Source organism: Halichoerus grypus, chromosome 10 (assembly GCF_964656455.1).
Source record: "Halichoerus grypus chromosome 10, mHalGry1.hap1.1, whole genome shotgun sequence".
Lineage (NCBI taxonomy): Eukaryota > Metazoa > Chordata > Mammalia > Carnivora > Phocidae > Halichoerus > Halichoerus grypus.
The window spans coordinates 38,740,391-38,761,657 of NC_135721.1; the positions used below are offsets into that span (position 1 = coordinate 38,740,391).

General features: G+C 57.5%; 1 protein-coding gene across 4 annotated transcripts in view; it reads right to left on the bottom strand.

The window, feature by feature from the left end:
- The window catches only part of ATOH8 (atonal bHLH transcription factor 8), a 34,453-nt gene extending 15,458 nt beyond the window's left edge, over positions 1 to 18,995 (bottom strand). Inside the window, exons 1-4 of one of the 4 annotated variants that reach the window (XM_078056351.1) lie at positions 17,723 to 18,995; positions 9,072 to 9,263; positions 4,225 to 4,280; positions 1,546 to 2,041 (exon numbers count right to left, since the gene is read on the bottom strand). In XM_078056351.1, the coding sequence (XP_077912477.1) occupies positions 2,023 to 2,041; positions 4,225 to 4,280; positions 9,072 to 9,263; positions 17,723 to 18,490 (1,035 nt within the window). In that variant the 5' untranslated portion in view covers positions 18,491 to 18,995 and the 3' untranslated portion in view covers positions 1,546 to 2,022. Of the gene's footprint in view, positions 1 to 1,545; positions 2,042 to 4,224; positions 4,281 to 9,071; positions 9,264 to 9,358; positions 9,517 to 17,722 lie in introns of those variants that run through there. The other 3 variants (XM_036117387.2, XM_078056352.1, XM_036117396.2) reach the window with 3 other exon arrangements.
- Between the last annotated feature and the right edge of the window lie 2,272 nt (positions 18,996 to 21,267).

The window sequence follows — 21,267 nt, forward strand, 5'->3', positions numbered from 1 at the left end:
CTGAAGAGGAGGCTGGGTAGGGGTCAGGGAGGGCTTCCAGCAGGAACTGAGCCTTCTAGAATGAGCAGGAGTTAGCCAGACAGACAGTGGAGAAGGGCATTCCAGGCAGAAGGGACAACATGAGCACAGAGACCAAAAATAGCCCCTTTGGGCGAGGAGTTCCTTGTTGCTAGAGTGTAAATTGGGACACGGGGAGTGACCAGCTAGAGCCAGGTCACTTGGGGGAGGGGTGTGGCCTCTACTCTTGGCCTGGGGGGAGCCCCTGAGGGTCCTGAGCAGGGGGATTGAGGCAGTCAGACCCGGCTTGTGGCAGAGCTGCTAGGAGGAGCTCAGGTGGGGACCGACTGAGTTGGAGCGGCTGGGCAGCTGGGCCAGGTCCCAGCGGGCTGTGAATTCTGGGTGGAGAGCAGGAGGGTCTTGAAGGAAGGAATGGCTCCCTACTTCTCCCTCCAGAAATATTTTTACTAGGAGCTCAAGGAAGGTAGGGATTGATATTTTCCCCTAGAACCAGCTTTCTGGTCTGCTAGGGGCGGTGGAAAGGGGATAAGGGGCTCAAGGGCAGGCGAGGAACTGAGGCCTGCTGGCACCGATCCAGGCCTCCTGCTGTGCTGGGTACAGGGACTCAGGGCTGGGCGGTGGGCAGGCCTGTCCTCCCTCTGCCTGCCTTGTCCTCTGAAAGCCTCAGGGCTGGAAAGCAATTTCTGGTCACTGGGCTGGCTCCATGTTACAACCAGGGGCCTGAGGCCAGTGGTCCCTCCTCCTTGCCCAGGCTCTCCTCACCTTTGGCTGTACGAAGACCAATTTCTCAGGCAGAAGACATGGGAGGGAGGAGAGAGTTGACAAGACAATTTCACATACTTTGTGCATCCACCCCTGAGCAGGTCCGGGAGGCAGGCTGGGCATCTTCCAGATAGGACACTTGAGCAAGGCCACCCAGTCACACAGCCCCAGGGCAGAGCGGAGGTGAGCTTCAGAGTCCAGACCCAGACACCTGCCCACTGAGACCAAGCAGGGAGGGTAGATCTCAGCCCGCTCGGAGCCCTTCAGATGGTGAGATTAATGGCCCTGAATTGCAATAAACATAAATATTTGGCCTTTCCGGAGCTGCCTCTTTCCAACTAAAATGGGGAGGGAAGGAGAGAGGAAAGGAGGGCAAAGGAATGAAGTGCAGGGGCCTGGGTACAAGGTAGATGAGACACACAGACGCCCTCCAATGCCCAGAGTCCTTGGCTTGGAAGAAGTCAGCCCCGCACCCCCCTACGCGGGATGTCAGGCTTTCCCCACTGCTGTGGTGAGGGGCTCCAGAGCTTCTGGGTCTGTTGGGATGGGGGTGGGGGGGCAGTGGAAAAGGGGTGCGGGGAATTGAGAAAGGAAAGTGGAGACCCCCAGTCCCCTGGCCTTGACATGCCCCCCTCCATGAAATCACCAGCCTCTAACACTTGGGAGGCATCCCTTTCCCCACCTCCACCTGGCAGCCCCCTGCCTGACTCTCAGCTCCACATCCGGGCTCCAGGGGGTGTGAGGAAGGCGGGCCATGCCTTGCTATCTCCCTTCCTCCCCGATGCTGGTGTACCAGCTGCCAGCCCTGCCCCAGCACCCCGTGGGCTCCCAACAGGCCACCCGGTGACTGCTCCCAGGAGGTGCCCAGATTCCAGGCAGACATCTCCCAGAAGCTCCTGGCAGAGACAGCCAGTTCTTAAAAAAGCTTCATGTCATAGTGCAATCAGCCGAGGGGCCCGAGCACGAGGGTGTTTATTAACGCCACTGTGTTCCCCAAGCACCTCTGTGTTGCTCTGAGGAGCCGATGGGGGGGGGGGTGCTCCACATTATCTCTGGCGTCTCTGCCTCTTGTCCGAGACCCGAACACTGACGGCTGGGCCCTGCCCACAGTGTCCCTCCCAGGCCCCTTCCTTCCCGTCTGTCCCCTCCAGCCCAGGTTTTATGAAAACAGTCCCTTCCAATGATCCCCAATTTCAACTGTTTCGAGAAGGAAGAGGGTCTGGCAGCGTCCAGGAGAACTAATTAGGTGGTCTTCGGGCACCTTAGAGGAGGAAGAAAAGTCATAAGTGGTGTAAGAGGAGGAAGAAGCAACATAAAAAGAAAACGAGGGGAAACAAAATAAAAACCGGAGATAAAAAGTCCAGAGAAAACAGCGGCGCCTGAGAAACAAGGATCCCAGCCGCCAACTTTTACGGTGTCCAGCCCTGTTATTCATAAGTGAGTTTCCTCTCTCACAAAGGACCTTTTGCACGGTTTTCCCTTCTGCCTCCAAACCAGCTGCTCGCGCTGTTGTATCCTGAGTGATGATGAGGCTCTGAAAGGGTTTTTTGGGAACAGATGGCCAGGGGAGAGCTGGGGAATGTGCCAGCAGCGGGCTGGGCGGGCTGCCAGGGCCTGCGGTGACTGAGTGCTTGGGCTTCCAGCTCGCGTGCTTTCCCTGCCCTCTGCCCTCCGTGGCGCCAGCAGGCCTTCCCAGCGAGCGCTCGGAACATCTGGAGTCTGGGGCTGCCAGGAGGGGGGGCTGCGGCGGCCGGGCGGGGGGCCCTCTGTTCCCGCGGAGCTCCCATGGACTCGCCACCAGGCCCGCCCCGCAGAACAGCTAATCAAAACCACAGCGGCCCGAATGGGAACCAGGCGTGCTCCCAGCTGCAGCCAGAGGCCGCCAGGCGACATAACCCGGTGTCAGGCCTGGCCGGCGGGGCAGCGCTGGGGGTGCTGGGGGCTGACGACACCCCCGGCCCACCCCAGCCGGCGCCACCCCCAGGGCCGCCCCCGGCGGGCTATTGGCTCCCTGCAGCTGAATGGAGCCTCCGCGTGCTGCAGCCCGGCTGCTTACGTAAGAGCTCCGGGCGAGGCGCAGCACCCAGCTATTTGCCTATTTGCCGGGGGGCCTCCGGGTGAGGGCCATCCCGTGGGGCAGCAGGCGAGCTTGAGGGCCCGGCAGGCCTCCAGAGTTGAAGAGCATGGGGTTTGGAACCAAAGAGACACAGGCTCGAACCGACTCCACCACTTGTTAGCCACACACCCCCTGCCTCAGTTTCCCCTCTGTGCAACGGGGGAAGTGGTCCTCACTGGCAGGGTTAGTGTAATATGAGGTACAGATAATGTATGTGAGGTGTCGGGGAGACCATGGACACTTAGCACATGGTCCACAAGGCTGTTGGCGACAGTTTATTAGCCTTATGACTGCACAACCGAACATGAGGCATGTTTTGTGGTATGAATCCATGAACTTCAAAAGCCCAGGAATTTCTGGGTTGGCTGCACGCTCACCTCCCCTTACGGGTACAGGACCAGGGCTTTGGTTGAAGTGCTAGTGAGGGACGGGTCCCCCATTCAGAGCTATTCATCCTTATCTGCCTTTTGGCTGATCAGTCATTCATCCACCCCAGGCACTGCCCCTTCCTGAGATAGGACTTTGTGGGGTTCCACAGGAAGTTGTTATCTTACTGCTGTAAATTCCTGACATTTCCTCTCTGGCACTCACTGAGAATGTGCCGGCCTTTTCTCAAATGGGACCCTGTTTAATCCTTCCAGCAAGGTGGCAAGGAAGGCATGTGGTTCTCACTTTACAGATGAGAGGATGGGGGGTGGGAATCAGAGAGGTTAAGTGACATGCCCAAGGTCACACAGCTAGAAAGTGCCAGTGTCAGGACTCAAACCCAGGTCTCCGGCCCCAAAGCTCTCCTACTTCACAGTCTTGCTGAGGGTCTCCTTGTTATGCTTTCATATGCCTTAAAGTTAAATGCCAGCACCACAGAGAACTGAAAAGAACGGTAGGGTTCAACTTAACTCCCACCTACACAGACACCCTTTCTCCAGCATTCTGAACCAAGGGTCACTGAGCCTCTGCAGGGATTTCCAGAGGAGCACCCTGGCTCAAAGAGGTGCTCCGGGGGGAAAGGGTTCTCTGAAGGGTCTCTGCATCCCCAAGGGTGATCAGTTAGAGCATCAGAGGGCTCTTCCCATGTCCCTGTGGCTCTCTGATCATGAGTGGTTGGTTCTTTCTTGCTATGCCCAAAGCTCCATGTTGGGGAGAAGGGAGGGGTCTGTGAGTGCATGTCAGGAGGGGCGCAATTTGGAGAAGGGCACAGGAGGGGGGTGGAGAGAGTGTGAGAGGAGAGAGGAAAGCAGGACCTCGCCTCTACCCAACCCCCCAGGACCACCCGGGGAACATCAGAGGGCCGAGTTCTGCCTTCCGGGGGAAGCTGGCTCCCAGCTCACCTGTGAGGCTCCCCAGCCAGTGATCCCTCCAGCCCAGTGCCTGCCAGACCTGTGGACTAATGATGTCAAACATGAGAGGAGAAACGGCAGCTGAGAGAACACTCTGTGTTAGACCAAACAGTTGGCGACAAACGTCTATGTAATTGGAATGCCAGAAAAAATACATTGCATCCATTTTTATGACTAGAAGGGAATTTGATGGTGGTTTCCCACCCACCCCCCCTTTTCTTCCCAGCATAGATGGACTCTATGGGCTTTGAAGGCAAATGGTATTTAACTCAGTAACTTGGCCGGGAGGATACGGAAAAAGAAGCTCCTCTCGCACACCCACTTCCATGTGGGAGGCAGGACAGGGAAGGGCAGGGGCCACCGCACACCTCTCTTACTGGCTAAGGGAGCTTGGTCAAGTTCCTCAGGCCTCCGAACCTCAGCTTTGTTATCTGGGCAATGAGACAGCACTGGTACCCACCTCGCAGGGTTGGCGGGAAGAGTCACGAGGCGACCCATCACAAGCCCTAAGCACTAGGCCCGGCATGTAATCCAGGCTCTGAGAACCTCAGGTATTATCAGTGTTCTTGGGACACACTGCACGGGGGGCCCAGCAGTCTCTGGGAGCAACTTTTAGATCTGTGTGAAATGCCCACGCAGGGCACAGGGAAAGTAAGAGTGAGGCGTTTAGTCATTCAGACAGAAAAAGGGGCTGAGGGACCTCAACTCAGAAAGCCCGGCCCCAAAACACCTTAGAAATCACTTCTGGTGACAACTTACCTTACAGAAGTAGACCCGGAGGCCCCAGTGGGGGTGACTATGTACATGCAGGTAGGGACAGAGCCAGGGCAGTGCCCCTCGGTGGACACTCTGGGGACACAGGAGACCCTGCATACAGGCGGCTGGATCCAGCCAGAGCAGGAGCTCTTGAGACTCTGCCTCACGAGCCCTGGGGCTTGGGCACGGTCCACATACACAGCAGGAGCCACCAGGTCCTGTCCAAGGCCTGGGCTCAGCCGCTCAGACAGTAAGGGGCCCCTCGAAACATCCTTGGCTCCCAGTGACCCCCAACCCACAACCAATGTACCACCTCAGCTTGTCCCCAACACCAGAGCTACGGAAGTCCGCACATGAGATGGGACCTGCCATCACCAGGAAAAGCCTCCCCTGTCTAGAAAGCAGCAGGAAAAGAGGGAAGACGTAAGTCTGACGGAGCTACACCAGCCTCAGCGCTTCCTCCGGGACAGAGCACCCATAGGGTAAGGAGCAACCTCCCAGCCTTGCAGAGCCAGCCTCCCCCCAGCCTCCCCCCAGCTGGCACAGCCCCAGGGGGCCCTAATCCCCTAATCACTGCCCACGCTTCCGGAATAGCCCTGAACTCAGTGCATCATGACATTTTTTCTCTCCCCATCCCCAAATGGCCTGCAAGCAACCCCGAGGGAACAGACTTGCTGGCCATTTAGCACCAGGGTTAAAATTACGCTGTCAATGTTTGTAGCCGTTAGTTTACTCTGATTATTACTCCAGAGGTTAAAGTCGCTGGAAAGGGGCACCCTGGATTGTGGGAAATCGGTCCTTTCTTATTCTGCAGGTCTGGTTAGCCCCCACCCCCACCCCACCCCCGCCCCAGCCCAGGTGTGAACCAGTCCTGCTGTTCTTCCTCTTTCTCCTCCTCCTCCTCCTCCGAAGCTCCCAGGAGTTGCTGCTTTAAAAACAGGAGCTGCAGAAACATGGCCCAGAGCCAGGTGCTTAGCGTGCGCTATCTCCAACTACAGACAGAGTCAGAACTGAGCTCTCTAGGGCCCATCCACCCCTCCCCCATGACAACCCCCCCCACCCCCGCCCCCGCCCCCATCCCCGGGCTGGGCGGCCTCCGGCCTCCGACACAGGCCTCTCTGCATGACCCTGGCTTCCAAACGAGGCTCTGAACCCTCGAAGTTGTGTCCTGTGAGGCCCAGAGACAGAGGACCCGTGGGTCAAGGGATGCAGGTCTCTGGCCCTGGCAGGGAAGGGCTGAGATGGGCAAAAGGGGGCACCTGAGGCCTGGCAGGAGGTGGGGGGGCTGAATTCACTTTAAATCCCATTCTTAACACAGGTCTGGGGGGGCCGTCAAGGCAGCTCGTTAGAACTACAAGGGATCTCAGAGGACGCTGCGCACAGTCTCTCACAGAGGTGTCCTGAGAAAGGGTCACCCGGCCTCTTGGGGACACATTCACTGTGAGATCATCAGTCACACTGGTGAGGGTCACCCCCGTCACAGCTGCCATTTACAGAGGACTTCCTCTGAGCCACTCACTTACACTGGCATGCGTTCTCTAGTTTCTTCCCTTCTTTGCTTTCCCTCTCTCTCCTTAGGATGTAAGCCTGGCTCACTCCCATCCCCAAACCCTCAGTGGCCACAGGGGAGGGGGGACAGGGGCTCAATCTGAGCCCTCAATCCATCCACTCTGTCTACAGGGACTATGGAGGGTCAAGCCCCAGTGCAGAGCTCACTGCACATGCTCAATAAACATTGAATGAATGAATCATCAAGTGAATCTCCAGGGACACCAGCCCCCCTGGTTCCGGTTAACAGAATGGTGGCCTGCCCCAGCCACTCAGGGCCACTGGGCAGGTCACTGGGCCCTCCCTGAGGACACCTCAGGACTCACCAACTTGCACGGTGACAGACATGCAGGAAAGCATAAGCCACAGAAACAGGGTGGCCCCGTGAACCCCCAGCCTGCCAGGGCAGAACACTGGGACTGGACAAGTCATCGTATGTCCCGGCACCTCCAGGACCCTGTCCATCTACGTCCTCCTGGCAGTGCTGACTGCAGGCACAGCCCCTGGGACAGCCACCCAGCAGGAGGGGACACAGGATACCCCCTGCTCTTCCGAGGAAAGGCAAGACCGCCACTTGGGCACGGAGGCTGGAAAGGGCCTGAGAAATCACTGATGACGTTCCCACCATGCCCACTTATCAGCGACAGAACCGAGGCTCGAAGAGGTGGAGAAATGGGTCCAAGATGACACAGCTGGTAGGTGGTGAGGAGGGACTTGGATGCCCCGAACCACAATCTGCCACCTCAGTCTCCCAATCGGGGCAATGGGGAGTTGGACCAGGTGGTCTCTAAGGTGTCTTAGACCTGAAAGGATTTCAGGCGGAGCCAAAAGCTCATCTCTGCTGGGCATCTTCTTCACCCCACTCCCCTTCCGTCCTCCCCAGCCCAGGACTCTATCTGCCCCAATCAAGGAACAGGGAAGGGAAGGGTCAGCGCTCCTGTCTCGGCACATGAGGGGGGATGTGCGGGGGGAGGTGAGGGGCTGAGGGGTGGATTGGGAGCAAACGGCGCCTGCCCACCCTGCCCATCCACACCTCCGGGCCGCCCAAATGCCACGGGAAGTTCACCCAGAGTTTATAAACCTCCTTTGTCACAGAGCCCTGCATGGAGCCATCAATCAGCCCTTAATGTACCCGTGTCACTTTCCAGAGGAAAGCCGCCCTGCCAGTAGCCAGTGGCGCTTCCTCTCTCACCCGCTTGATGAGGATTTCATCTAATTGGTCCACGTTAAATCACTCCCAGGAATGCAACGTCCAATTACCGTGGCAGCGGCCGTGGCTGGCTGGTGGGGAGGACGTGCGGGGCCCTCCCCGGCGGAGGCAGGAGAGTCCATGGGGGGCCTCCCTGGCTCAGGGCCCAGAGGCCTCTGGGAAACATGGAGGACCCAGAGAGGAGCCTGCTGGAGGGGGAGGGGGGCTGGGGGGAGGAATGTCAGGGATGAGAGGGAGAGGCAGGCCAGGAAGAATGGAGGATGCCAGTCACCTGGCTCTCCGACCCTCTCCATCCCTGGATGCCCAGGGGGCCAGGCGTCTCTCCCAGCTCCACCCACCTCACGGACACAGGCTGGGTCCTGCCTTCTATGACTCTTCCCCTCATAGGAACAGAGATCCAGGGGGCTGCCATAAGCCTTGCTCAGTACTGCCTGGCACTGACCCCCAAGTGGGACAGCTGGGGGCACAGGCCATTCGGGGACCATAGCTGTGCTCACCACGCTTCCCCCTGCACATGTTTCTCCAAACCCATCAAGCTTGCTACGGGCTGGTTCGGATGCTGTGCCCTGCTTCATCTTCCTGGTGACCTCCTGGTTGTCCTTCCGGTCCCAGATCGAGGGACCAGACCAAGATGCCCTCTCAAACTCCCTTGGGCAGGACAGGTAAGCTGTCCTTCCTCTGCCGGGCCTTCTGCTGCCCTTAGCACAGACTTCCGAGGCCACCTTGCCATACGGTACCACCCAAATCCACTGGCAGAAGGGCCACTCTGGCCAGCCTGGGAGCTTCATGGGGACTGGGACCACGTTTGTCACCTTTATATCCCTGCCCAATATGCATGGTACATGGTTGGCAATCAACAAATCTCTCCAGAATGAATGAACGAATGACGAACATCACTCGCCTTAATGCACGGCCTCAGGTAATGCACAGGCCAAGCCATACTCCCAAACATGCCGAAGGGGTCTCCTGGTCTGTGACCCTGCTCAGAGGATCTCGTTCTGGTTCCTTCTGATACAACATCTATCAGGGGCCACCTGGGCACATCAGCGCCAGAACACAAAAAACCAGACAGAGCCTCAGATACACCATCTCCCACATGAAGGGAGCAAACCCAGGCCGAGGGTGCCTGTGCAAGGTACCCGCCAGCCCCAGGACCAGGAATAAGGTCACCCCCATGATCCCAGGGAGCGACTCCCAGCAAACCTCTAGGAGGCTCATCTTGCTGGCCCCTTCAGAAGCCTGGGGGAGAGTGGGATGCCCCGACTTCCGTTCCCACCTCTCCCGACCCCCTCCGGAGACTGCTGCCCGCGTGGCTGGCACGTACCTTGCGCTTCTTGGCGCGTCCCTCAGCCTGCAGGGTCCGGGTGCAGCGCTGCACGCACTCGGAGAAGCTGAGGTTGCTGTGGTCGGCACTGTAGTCGAGATCAGCCAGCCGCGCCAGGGACAGGATGTAGTTACAGGCGATCCTCAGGATGGCCAGTTTGGACAGCTTCTGCCCGTAGGAGTAACACGGCACCTGGGGGTTGAGAAGGCATTAGGAGGGGCTGCCGGGGGCTCTGCACTGAGCACAGCCCAGCAGGGCACCCTGGCCAGGCAAACGGGGCCACTCACAATGATGTCCTGCTGCCCGAGAGGGGACCGCCGGGGAGCAGAGGTGGCCTGTCGAATCCCTTGACCAGTATTCTATTTTCTGTTCTAAGCACCCACTGTTTTCCCGCACGCGTCTCAACTCGTCCACTCACAAACTCCGGGAGACATCCACGTTCCCACTGTGTAGGGGAAGAAACTGAGGCTCAGCTCACGCCCACAAGGCAAAAGGAATGAAGCATGTGAGTTCCCACCATGACAGAGCTCTGTCCCCCACCCTCCCTAAGAAGGAGTCTCTCAGATTTTTCAGCTCTGATACTCCATTCACTCACTCATTCAGCAACCCTTGTTTTGCTGGACACGCAGGGGTCCAACTACAAATAAAAACTTGATTCCTGACTTCAGAGAACTCACACTCAAGAGAGATGTCATAAAAGACTCAGGTACCCAGGACTCTGGGAACATACAAGAAGGAACGTGCCAGTGCTTAGCTGGGAGGGCTTCCTTTTTCTTTTCTCTTTTTCCTTATGCCCTCTGGACCTGCGGTGCTGCTGGGCATGCAACAGGTGCATCATAAATATTTACAGTCCCAACCAGACTTGACATGCTTGTCAGTGACTCATCGCCAAGCAGACGCTCACTAATTGCACAGGGGTTTGTACGGGGTGAAGAGACAGAGCGTCCAACTTTCGAACACTGTCCGCCAATGTTTGTACCGTGCATGCGAGCAAAAAACAATGAAGACGACAGCTGAGCTCTGAGCTAGATGTGGAAATGACCCACAACGTCCATCTGACGGGGGCAAACCGACACAGTCTATACCACTCCTCTGATGTACCGCTCACCCAGCCCCCAGGGCTCCAGTTTCCTTCTCCTCTCTCTGGCATTCCAGATCTAGACCCAGCATCCACCCCTACCACCGACTCTGGTACCCATTAACCCCATCCTGCAGAGTGGGTCGCCCCAGCAGGTCCACTCAACAAGTATTTGGTGAGTATCCCCCATATACCAGGCCCTGTTTTGGGCCAATGGTTCTCAACTGCAGATGATTCTGTCCCTCGGGGGACTGTTGGCAATATCTGCAGACATTCTTAACTGTCAGTATTGGGGAGCAGGGGAGGGAGGATGGTACTGGCCCCTGCTGGATAGAGGCCAGGGACGCTGCTAAACATCCTGCAATGCACAGGGTCCTCTAAGGCCCCCACCGCATGGAACTGCCCGGCCCGACCTGTCACTGGTGCAGAAACTGAGAAAGCATGAATAAGACAGTCACCTCAGATGGGGCCCTAAATGCATCATCCACTTTGTTCTCACTTTGTCCAGGAGCTCTCTCTGACCTTCCCCTCCCAACCCTAAACCAGGGGACAAGGGGAGGAGTGCTGGAGTGGACACCTGCCCTTAACAGTGCTCTAATAGCCCCCCAACTGTCCTTAACTCCTGATTATTGTGACTCATTTAATGGCCAGTCTCCCTGTGAGCTGATGGGGGGAGGCTCACGTCTGCAGGGCCTAGCACAGGTCTTGCGCCTAATAGGCCCTCCAAAGGGTTTGTTCAATGAGAGAATGAATGAATAAATGAATGATCTACCTCCATGTTCACCAGGGGGCTCCAGAATGTTTAGAAATGTGTTCAAAACCCTTTCTTCTCTCGGAGGATGAAGATTTAGCTCTTCAGTGTAGAGCTTAAGCACACATACCTTTTGGCCATCTGGGCTCACCTCCTGCTCTATAGCTCTCCCAGGCTAGCAGACCCCGGGGCAACGGACCTCACCTTTCCAAGGGCTGGCTTCCTCTTCATTTGCTAACACGACTGCCCTCACCGCAGCGATAGGCACACTGCATACAGTAAGGCCTGATACAAGTCAGCGAGTCCTTACGATTGGGGCTGCAGAATGTCTCCAAAGAGGGGCTCCAGAGCAGGTTAGACGCAGGACACGTGCCCTGGAGCCAGGACATGATGCCTGCTCATCACGCCCCCCCCCAACAGTGGGGGTCCTGAAATGGCACCCACACCAGAGGCAAGGTTTGCTGTCCCTTTTAAAATCTTCCAGCAGCCAAGGAGTTGACCCTCACCAGACTAGGAAACCAAAGGAGGGGCAGGTTGGTGACAGAGAGAATGCAGACTCCTGTGCAGTAACCCCCCCAACTCCCACCCCCCAGTCCTCGCTGTGGCTCCAAACCCATCCAAGAAAAGCCAGCAGAACAATGCACTTTGCCTGTTCCCGACCAGAGTCCAGAGAATCCTGCTTATCAGCCTGAACAAATAAACAAGGTCTGTGGGACAGAAAGGTTCTCGGGAGTCCTGGCATAGGGGAGGGGGGTGTCTCAAGAGCCAGCCCAGCACCTCTGCCTTCTCTGCTCCCAGGAGGGAGTGCCTACCTGCCAGAGGCCCCTGGGCACTGGGCGCAGCTCTGTGACACAGGTCCCTACTGGTGTGTTCACCCAGGGGCCACGCGGGCAGTCACCCAGCTCATTGAGCCCTTGGCCCCTGAACAGATGGGCTTTCCTGCCAGTGGGGACCAGGGATCTCGGGAAGGATCTGCGTGTGGGGATCCAGGGTCATTGCAGGATTACAGAATAACAGATGAGGCCAAGGCCAACCTAGGGGCTCCAGTCCAGGTTCCGGGCCAGTTTTGTCACTCTGTCCCATTGCTTCTATCCAAATCCAGATCTGACAAGGAAACCATCTATCGGGCCCGAGTGGTATATCTGACATTACGGTAGCTATTCACAGGTAATCTGTCCCATTTAAAACCTTCCCCCAAAATAAAGACTCTTATCCCATTCTGCACATGAAGATACAGAGAGGTAGACACTCAGCTAAGACCTGAAGCTAAGCCAGGAGCTTGTCTGTCGAGTACCCAAGGAAGGTTCATGGCCACTGAGCTCCCCAGGCTCCCCCCAGCACAAGTGGCCATATGTAGGACGCCAAGGGCACCTTTTGGGCGGCTCACTCCTTCTCCTTCCCCTCCCCTGGGTGGGAGGTGCTCCTGGGCTCACCTGGTTAATTCCAGATCCTCCTGGTGTCCGTGCCCCAGGATGCAGCCCCGTGGCCCCAGAAGCCCAGTTCTGGCCTAGCCCCCACAAAGTAAGAGTCTGGCAGCAGGTCCTAGTTCTGGGAGGTGGAGGAAGGGTGGAAAGAGCTGGTCTGAACTGCAGGCACCTGCCAGTGACTTTGGGAGGTGCCTTCGATTCCCTCATCTGGAGAGTGAGAACAACAATACCTGGGTACCCTACGTGATTGTTGGGACCAGGCCACCCCCGGCTGTTTATTGGGATCTACTAAGGGTATTTTTAACACAATGCCTGTATTTATCTTTAAACAGCCCAGTGAGGTAGAAATGATCTCTTCCACTCTACAGAGAAGCATTGGATGCCTTAGCTGGGCTCTTTCCAACTAGCTGGAAGCAACTGCTTGTGGATTTGGATAAGCCTTTACAACCAAAGGTCGGGGGATAGGCAGCCCACCCTTCTGAGCTGGGGATGGAGAGGTCTGGACTGATCATCCCATGGGACTTTAGCCTTTGTGCATGACCAGCCACCCCACCACCTGCAGAGGACCCCCTCAGCAGCGCTCTGCTCCCCTAGTCAGAGGACATAGGGCAAAGGAGACAGGACGGTCCCTTGCCTTCGATTCCTAACAGATTGCCCAACTTCTAGGAAAGTAAAAGGACCTGCCTTGTGCTCACCCCATAAGGATTTTTAAGCTTCAGAGGGCCAGGTCTGGGGATTGTGACAAGATCCCATATGCCCCCCAAACATTCCATCCCACCCACCCTAACCAGACTCTCTCCTGGCTCCACTCCTGGCCGTCCACTGTGACCTTAGACAGTCCCATGACCTTAAAGGATCTCAGCTTCCTTACTAACAAAATGATCACCAGAGTCCCCACTACTGGAGAAGGGGATGGCGGGAGGCAAATACAGGAAGCCGCTACAGAGAAACAACGCCAAGAAGCTACCAGCACATGCAGGAAAGTGCTCAAAGCTGTCCCCCGCTTTAGATCCTGCCCAGGCTGCCCTCCTGGAAGCCCGTCGGGATCCTGGACCCACAGAGCTCCCACAGCACTGTGTTCACGGCCCACAGCTGAGCGCCTGATTCTACTGGAAATTCTTCTCTAATCTCTCATGTCAGTGAGGGCTGGCTTCCTGGGGTGAAGCCACTTGGTGCGGAGCTGTTCAAGGTCCTTGTCAAGTTCTACCGAAATAGGTTCTCTAAAATCCCTTCTCTGGGATTCCGGCCCAGAGAACCTGAGGCTGGACCCTGAGAACCGGGGTCTTAGTAGTTACGAGCGGTGGCCCCAGGGCCAGACAGGCCTGGGAAGGTGACCATAGAGACACGCAACAACAGGCTCAGGTAGGGCACTTCCCCCAGTGCAATGAGGCTCAGTAAGGAGTGGATGGAGTCCCCGAGGCAGGCCTGTCCCCATTCCCTGAGGTGCGCCCTGGCTGCTGTGGGGTCATGGCCCCCTGGCATGCTATGGGGTCTGTGACTGAGGGAAGGGTAGGGTTGGGGGCATCATCTCTGTGCCCGCCCACCGTCCATCGTGAGTTCCCTCGGTGAGGATCCCCTGGGAGACTCCAGGGGCAACAGAGAAGGGGGCGCAGGCCCAATTTGCTTGGCACCCTCTTCCTGCAGAGGCAGCTCAGCAGGCCCTGAGGGCTCCTCAGTGCCACCTCGGGCCTCTGCCCTGCAAGGCTGCCATTCCTCCGTCAAGTCTGAGGGGCTTCAAATTTTGAGGGGAGAGAGGAAATCTGCGCACACACCAGATGTCCCAGGGTGCTGCCAGGAGGCCAAGGCCAGAACACCGGCCTCTCCCCTCACCCCACCCACCCCCAGCAAGGCCAGGCTTTCCTTTCGACACCCTCCCACCTGGCCCTGGAGCAGCCCTGCACATGGGCCAGGCCCAGCTGTGCACACATGGCCTTCACATGAGGCGGCCGGGAGGGCCGTACGCAGCTGGGCTGGTGGCATGTGCTGTGTGGCCTGACCATCTGCCCCGCACACACCCCAGCCCCTCACCAGACCAGAGGGCCTCTCCCCCACCTGCACTTCCTTGGCCAAACAGCTCCCTCCTCCTCCCTTCCCGGTTAAGAGCAGAGTGGGTTGGACCAAACAGAAGGCTTCAGGAGGCTGGTGCTGAGGGCCGACAGCCAGGGGTATTCAAGAGGCTGAGAGGAAGAGCTCTTAAAAGCCTGGGCATCGGAGTGACTCACTGACTCCGATTTGAATCCAGGCTCGACAGTGACAGTGGCACCTGCTTTGCAGGCTGTGACTACACCAAGCCAAGGAAGCCCGGCACCCCCACAGCTAGTGAGGTACGCCCAGGAGCCGTGCGCTACAAAACCCACGAGGCCCCACGTGCGCAACCTCGGCCCGACTTAGGTAAGCTTTCTGAACCTCAGCTTCACTTATCTGTGAAATGGGGCGGTGGGGGGCGGGGAAGGATAATAATTATACCTATTTCATTAAATGAACTAATACACCTAACATGCCCAGCACAGTGCTTGCCACAAAGCAAGCCTCTGATAAATGGTAGTTCCTATGATTGTTATTAAAATGATTACAGAATGTTTATTTCCACATCTCTCAAGGCCTTGCCTGGCACTGAGGACTCTATAAATGCTCAAGGAATGTTCATTCCTCCTACAGCCCCCATTCCTTTCTTCATTTGCTTTTTGCAAAGAAGCTATGTGGGGGGTAAGCCTTATCTCCATTTTCTAGCTTTAGCAACTGAAGCCCAGAGAAGGAAAGTGACTTTGCATGGTTACGCGGAAAGCTTGCAACAGAGGCACGACTCAAACCCTGGCCTCTGGACTCCTCACCCAGTGCTCTTTTAACTGTACCAGGAAGCTAGCTGCTCAGGGAAACAAAACCCCAGACCAGAGCCACAATCCCAGAACTGATCTCGGTGCTGTGATGGCCAAGCCTTCATTTCAGGCAGAACCATCCTCCTTCTTTTCCCTTCTTTGCCAAGGGCCCATTTCAAACAGTCAAACTTGAGCCTAGATCCAGAGCTACAGGCTGTCTGGATTGGGGTGTGTGAGAGTGCACGTGTGCATGCATGTGCACGCATGCACCTCTTATGTGTGGGGGACAGAGGATTTTCTCCATCGGATGGGTGCTGTTGTGGGTGTGGCCTCAGCCCCTGGCTCTGAGATCACAAGTGCCCTACCTACATTTCCTTCCCTCCCAACAGCAGGCAGATGCCCACTCTGACCTGGCAGCTTTCTGGGGAAGGGACAGAGTGGTTTGAGCGGGGAGGGAACAAACAGGAGCAGGCACCTCTGTGACCATGTATTTGTATGTGCTCTTGGTCATGTGTAATGATCATGTGTATAGGCATACATATGTCACTGCATCTGTCCTTCTTATGTAGAACTTCCCCACAGAAAGCGTGGACGTGAAAGAACAGGATTTAAATAATCTCATCTTGGACTCAGTCATGGGTAGACCAGCTTCTGATCGTTAATAAACATGACAGATACAGATGGCACTGTGGGAAGTATTTGGTCAGGCAGGCATTCCAGAAACTGCTGTCATCTTCCCTAACCCACTAGGTGATCTTGGACCAGTCTCCTTCCTTCTTTCTCCAGGCCTCAGTTTTCTATTCCATTAAATGGGGTAATTCAACCTGACAGGATGTTAAGATCAAGCAAGGTGGAATATTACTGAAGGAAGCAAAAGCCACCGGGTAAATGAGACGTTTAGTTGAGTTGAGTACACAGAGACCATGAATACTTTCTCGGAAATGAAAGAGGCAATCAGAGGGACAAAAGGGGCCCTGAACTGGTAGTCAAAGGACCTAGGTGCCAGCCCTACCCTGCTCCTCACCAGCTGTGATGTCCTGGGCATGTGGCCTCCCCAGTCTTTCCCTAGTTGCAAGGTTTCCCTAGTTGCAAGGTAAGCAGGTGGACAGGCATCTTTCTGCCCAGTCTGTCATCCTTCTATCCTGGGGGTAGGTTGCAAGATGCTCTATGGGTTGCCACCCCCCGTAGGCATTCAGACACAGAGCTGCTGCCCAAGGGTAAGCCTGAATGTTCCACTGGGCCCACTGCTCAGGGTCCCAACTGGTGTGGCTGGCCACATCACTGACCAAGCATCTTACCCAAACCCAAGCAAGACACTTTGACTCAAGTCATAGAGCCTCTTTCCTCCCAGGAGCTCAATTCCCTTCCCATGTATGGACACATGCACCTGTCCACCCCGCCCGCAGAAGGAAGAACAGAGTGGGATCCAAAAAGAAGATCATGTTTTCTAAAACACTCTGTTGTTGGCTAAAGCCCAGAGAGGTTGAGTAACTTTCCTGGAGTCACACAGGAAGTCAGCTGTACAGTAAGCAAAAACCTGACTGTCCAAACCAGTCACATCCACCCCTAATCCTTCCCCGTTCCCTGTGGGGGTGCGGGCAGGGGGCACTTACTACTTTCTTCTTAGATCTCCCTTCTCTCTAAGAAAACCAGAAGTCTAGAACCCTAGGGCAGTCCCAGTCTTGTTTAAAGTGTAATTGCAAAACTGCCCCTCCCTATTACCGGTAATTCTCAGATAAATGTTCTTCTCCATCCCCCTAGAGGACGCTGTCTGGTGAAGGCAACACCCACCAGCCCCAAACTGAGAAGCCCCTGACCCACCCCAGAACAAGGCTCTGCAGATCCCCCAACTAACCAGTCCCCTCAGTAGACCTACCTGCTTCACCATGAGGTGAAGCGCAGCAGCGGAGGGTATCCCCTGAGAAGGCTCTCACCAGCCAATTCCTGAAGCTGCCCTTCGGGAGGGGACGCAGGCTTGTAGCCCAGATCCTTAAGGATACCAGGGGGTTGGATGCAGGGCCCCGAAGCAGCCTGAGTGTAGAGGCATCCCTCCTAGGAGGTAGGGTCTGAAGAGGGGGTGGCAAAACCAGTTCCACCCCTCCGCAGCATCGTAGGCCTCCCAAGACCCAGACCGCGCTAAATGCCTGAAGAGGAAGGGTCCCCCCCCCCGCCCCCGCTTCCTCGCTGGAGACAGATTCCCACATTCCCTCTCTCCACTCCCCACCGCGCCCAAGGGACTCGGGAAGACAAATACTTGCTGCCATAAAAGTGAACTATGAGGGCTGAAGTCAGACGCGCAGAAGGGTCGCCCCGGGGGCTGGGGGGAGAAGCAGGGCGTGCCTGGGCCAGAGATCTCGAACCTTTGCCCCCACTTTGCAAGCTAAGATCCGTATCAACGCTGTGGCAAAGGGTACTGCCCTAGGAGGGCTCAAACCTGTCTGGACCCTGGGGCCGACCGGGCGGGAACAACTCGCTCCTCACACACACCCTCATCCTCCCTAAAACCTCCCCGCCACTCACCCACCCACTCCAGCAAACGTCCCCGGGCGCAGTGAGGGTGTGCGGCTGGGAGCCGGTACCTGCTTCCTGAGCGCCTCGAAGGCTGCACTGATCGTGTGCACCCGCGTCCGCTCCCTGGCGTTCGCTAGGAGCCTCCGGGTCTGCTGCAGGGCTTTGATCTCCGAGGCAGCGGTGGTCGCTTCGCCCGGCCGTTTCCTAGGCGACGCGGAGGAATCCGGGTGGTTATTGTAAATTACGTGTGAAATTGACGAGTAAGAACTTTCCCCGGGGCGCGTGGGGGGCGCGGGGCGCACGGAAGACTCCGGGGGCGCAGGGGGCGCCGACGGCGTGGGGCGTGCAGGCGGTGCGCACAGCAAGATACGGGGACGGAGGCCGGGCTCCCGGAACGGCTGCGCCTCGGAACCCCCGGGTACTTGGCTCTGGGGCGCCGGAGGCGGCGGTGGCGGCGGTGGTGGTGGCGGCGGCGTGGGGAGTCCCGGCCCCACTGCACCCAGGGCGAAGCCGCGTTTCCGCGCGTCGGAGACCTCCGGCGCCCGGGCGCCCCGGCGCTCCCCGGCCGGGTCCGCGCCCCCACCTGAGGGAACAGCCGGCGCCACCGGGGCTGGCACCGGGGCCGCGACCGGCTGCAGCCTCTGGGTCCTGTCGCGCAGCCCGTTGGTGGCGGTGGCGCCGTGCTCGGGCGCTTCCAAGTCCAATCGGAAAGTTTTATAGCCGTTCGCGCGCCGCGCCGGCTCCTTGCCTTTCCTCTTGAGCTTCTTGAGGCCGTTCAGCTCCTTCACGCACACGGTCTTCCACGGCCCGTCCTCGAGAACCGGGATGTGCTTCATGGCGCGGGCAGCGCGCGAGGCAGGGGCGTGGGGCTGCCCCGGCCGCGCGCCCGCCGCGCTCGCTCTGCACGCCGCGCGCCGGCTCTGCCCGGGCGGCCGCCGCGCTCAGCGCCTGGGAGTCTCGGGCTCTCCCCCTTCTCGCGCCCGCCCTCCTCCCTCCCTTTCTCCCCCTCGCCCGGGGCAGCTGCGCCGCCGGCTCCGCGAAGCCGCCGGGCTGTCCGTTCCCGGAGCGCTCAGAGTGTCATCTGAAGTCGCTGCCGCCTTGCCAGCATTTCTGGAGAACGCCCGCTGCGCTCCATCTGTGTTTGTTTAGCCTCAGTTTACACAGAAGCCCAGTTCGCGAGATCAGTCAGCGCCGCCGCCCCGAGAGGAGGCAGCCCCCGCCGCCGCCGCCGCCGCCTCCCCAGCCCCGGCCGCCCGAGCCGCGAGCGCCTTTAAAGAAACAGGAAGCATTTTTCAAAACAGCTGGGCTGCCGGCCGCCTCCTTTGTCCGCGTCCTCTCTACCTCCCCCCACCCCCACCCCTTCTGTCCAGAACCTGCCTCCTCTGGCTCTCCCTCCCCGCCCCCTCCTCAAGTCCGGGGTGCTTCTCTTTTCCCCCCCCGAGGACCGTCCGCTCCCTGCAGAACTGCCCCAAGCACGTGGCTTCTGGGCCCTTCGGTCCTTCCCCAGATCGGAGCTGGGCCTTCTCTAGCCAGCCTCGCTGACCTCTGAGTGACGCAGCAGCGACCTTCTGCACCCAGCACCTCCCCGTCCCAACTCACCAATCGAGGAAAAAAACAAAACAAAACAAACAAACAAACAAAAAACAAAAACGGAGCGGCGACTTCTGGACTTCTGCGAGGGGGGAAGGGGAGGGGGCCTGGTGGGGGAAGGGAAAGGCCCTGAGTTGCCCAGACCCTCACTCCCACAGCACGGCAACCCCACTCACTCCCTCACTTGCTGGAGCAGGGGGCCCAGGAGTAGAAGGCCTAGGCTATAGGGAAACTGAGGCTCTGAAAGGGAATGCGCTTTCCCACTGTCACACAGGGAGGCACAGAGGCTGGGGAGAGTGGACACGTCCGATTTCGGTAGACCTGGCATCTGTGAGATTCTGAAGGTGCCTCACCCCAGGCCGCCTGCCAAGCCTAGGTTTACTCATCTATGAGATGAGAAGTGTGCAGGGCGTCCTGCCCAAGTCCCAGGCTCGCTGTAAGGAACTAAGCCCCGGGCACGCAGGAGGTACTGGGTCAAATGGTGGCTTTGCTTATGAATGTTACTAATAACAGGGGCAGAGTAGCTCCTAGAGGCAGATGTCCTGGGTTCAACCCCAGCTCTGCCACTTACAAACTGAGTGATCCTGAGCAAATCACTGGACCTCTCTGTGCCTCCCTTTCCTCATCTGTGAAAAGGGAGGTAATAATGGAACCTTCCTCTGGAGGTGGCTGTGGAGATTGAGAATATGTGTGCCAGCCCTCAGAGCAGGGCCTGGCACTAAGGGAGAGCTTTGCACGTCCCCACTGGTACTGGCAGGGCGCAGAAGACCACTCCCCCGACCTTCGGTCCTCAGTGCCATCCCACTGGAGACTCTGGAAAGAAGAGGTCAAACTAGGGAGCCCCTACCTGAGGCCCAACTCCCCAAGTCTGCCCCAGAGAACCAGCACAGGGCTTCACCCCTCCCGGTCCTTTCTCTGCAGCAGTTCCTCCTAAAGGCGGTGGCGGGCACGTTAAGCAGTTTGGGAGAAGAAGATGGACCCTCAACCCTGGACTTGGGCTCCGGCATCTGCAACCAGTGGGTCCTCGTCTTTCTGTTTCAGTCCTTCACTCCTGCTCCCAGACCCACCAGACCTGGTGGGGGTTCTCCTGTGAAAATGCAAGAGGATGCAGGGGCCATGGTGGCCTGTGGCACGCAGGGTCCTGGGAGATAGGATGGCAGTCCAGGCGGAAGTTGGGGCAGGAGCATAGAGCTAGGGCCAGGAGCCCAGGATAGACCTTGGCTTTTCAACTTTCGAGCCCCATGACCACAGGCCAGACATTTCATCCCACTGGAGTTCTGTATTCTCCTCCGTCCTTGAGGATATTTCTGTCCAGCCAACCTCTCAGGGTAGTTGGGAAAGTAAAAAGAGATCAGAGATATAAAACGACTTTGACATAGGGCTTCAAAGATACGCTGTGTACACATTCACACTCATGGAGGCATGCAGTTTTCTGACTATAGTAAATCCCAAACCTCATTTTTCCCACCAAGAGGAATCATCATAATGCATGGGCTCCCTGAGGCACAGCCCTCCATGGACACCCAGCATCTTCCCGCACCTTCTCTCTCTCATAAGACCATGGGTGTGCCCCAGAGAGGAGCCCTTGTTCACCTGCTGTCTCCCCACCCAGCCACAGGACCCTAACTCCTTAGCTTTTGCTCACAGGTCTCCCACATCTCCGCTCTGCAGAGCACGCTCTTCCTCACCCTTTGATGACTGGCTCCAGTCTCCCCTCCTCCTGTAAACCTTGGCTGACCACCAGAGCCCCTTGTCGCTCTTGCTGGCCTCTGCACATGCTCGCTCACAAGTCTGGCTGCAATCTATCCTCCACTGAGGACCTGGCTGACCCCCTAGGTTTGTGAGCTTCTGGAAGCCCACAGTCTCCTTCCTCCCTGTCTCCAAGCATTGGTGCTCTGGAGACCTTTGCTGGAGGACAGCCAGCTCTCGTGTCCTTTACATTCTCCAGAACTCGAGCAGAGGCCAAGATCCACGCTTGCCCTCTCCTTGTGCATCTAGTCAGTCAGCAGCAGACATTCGAGGA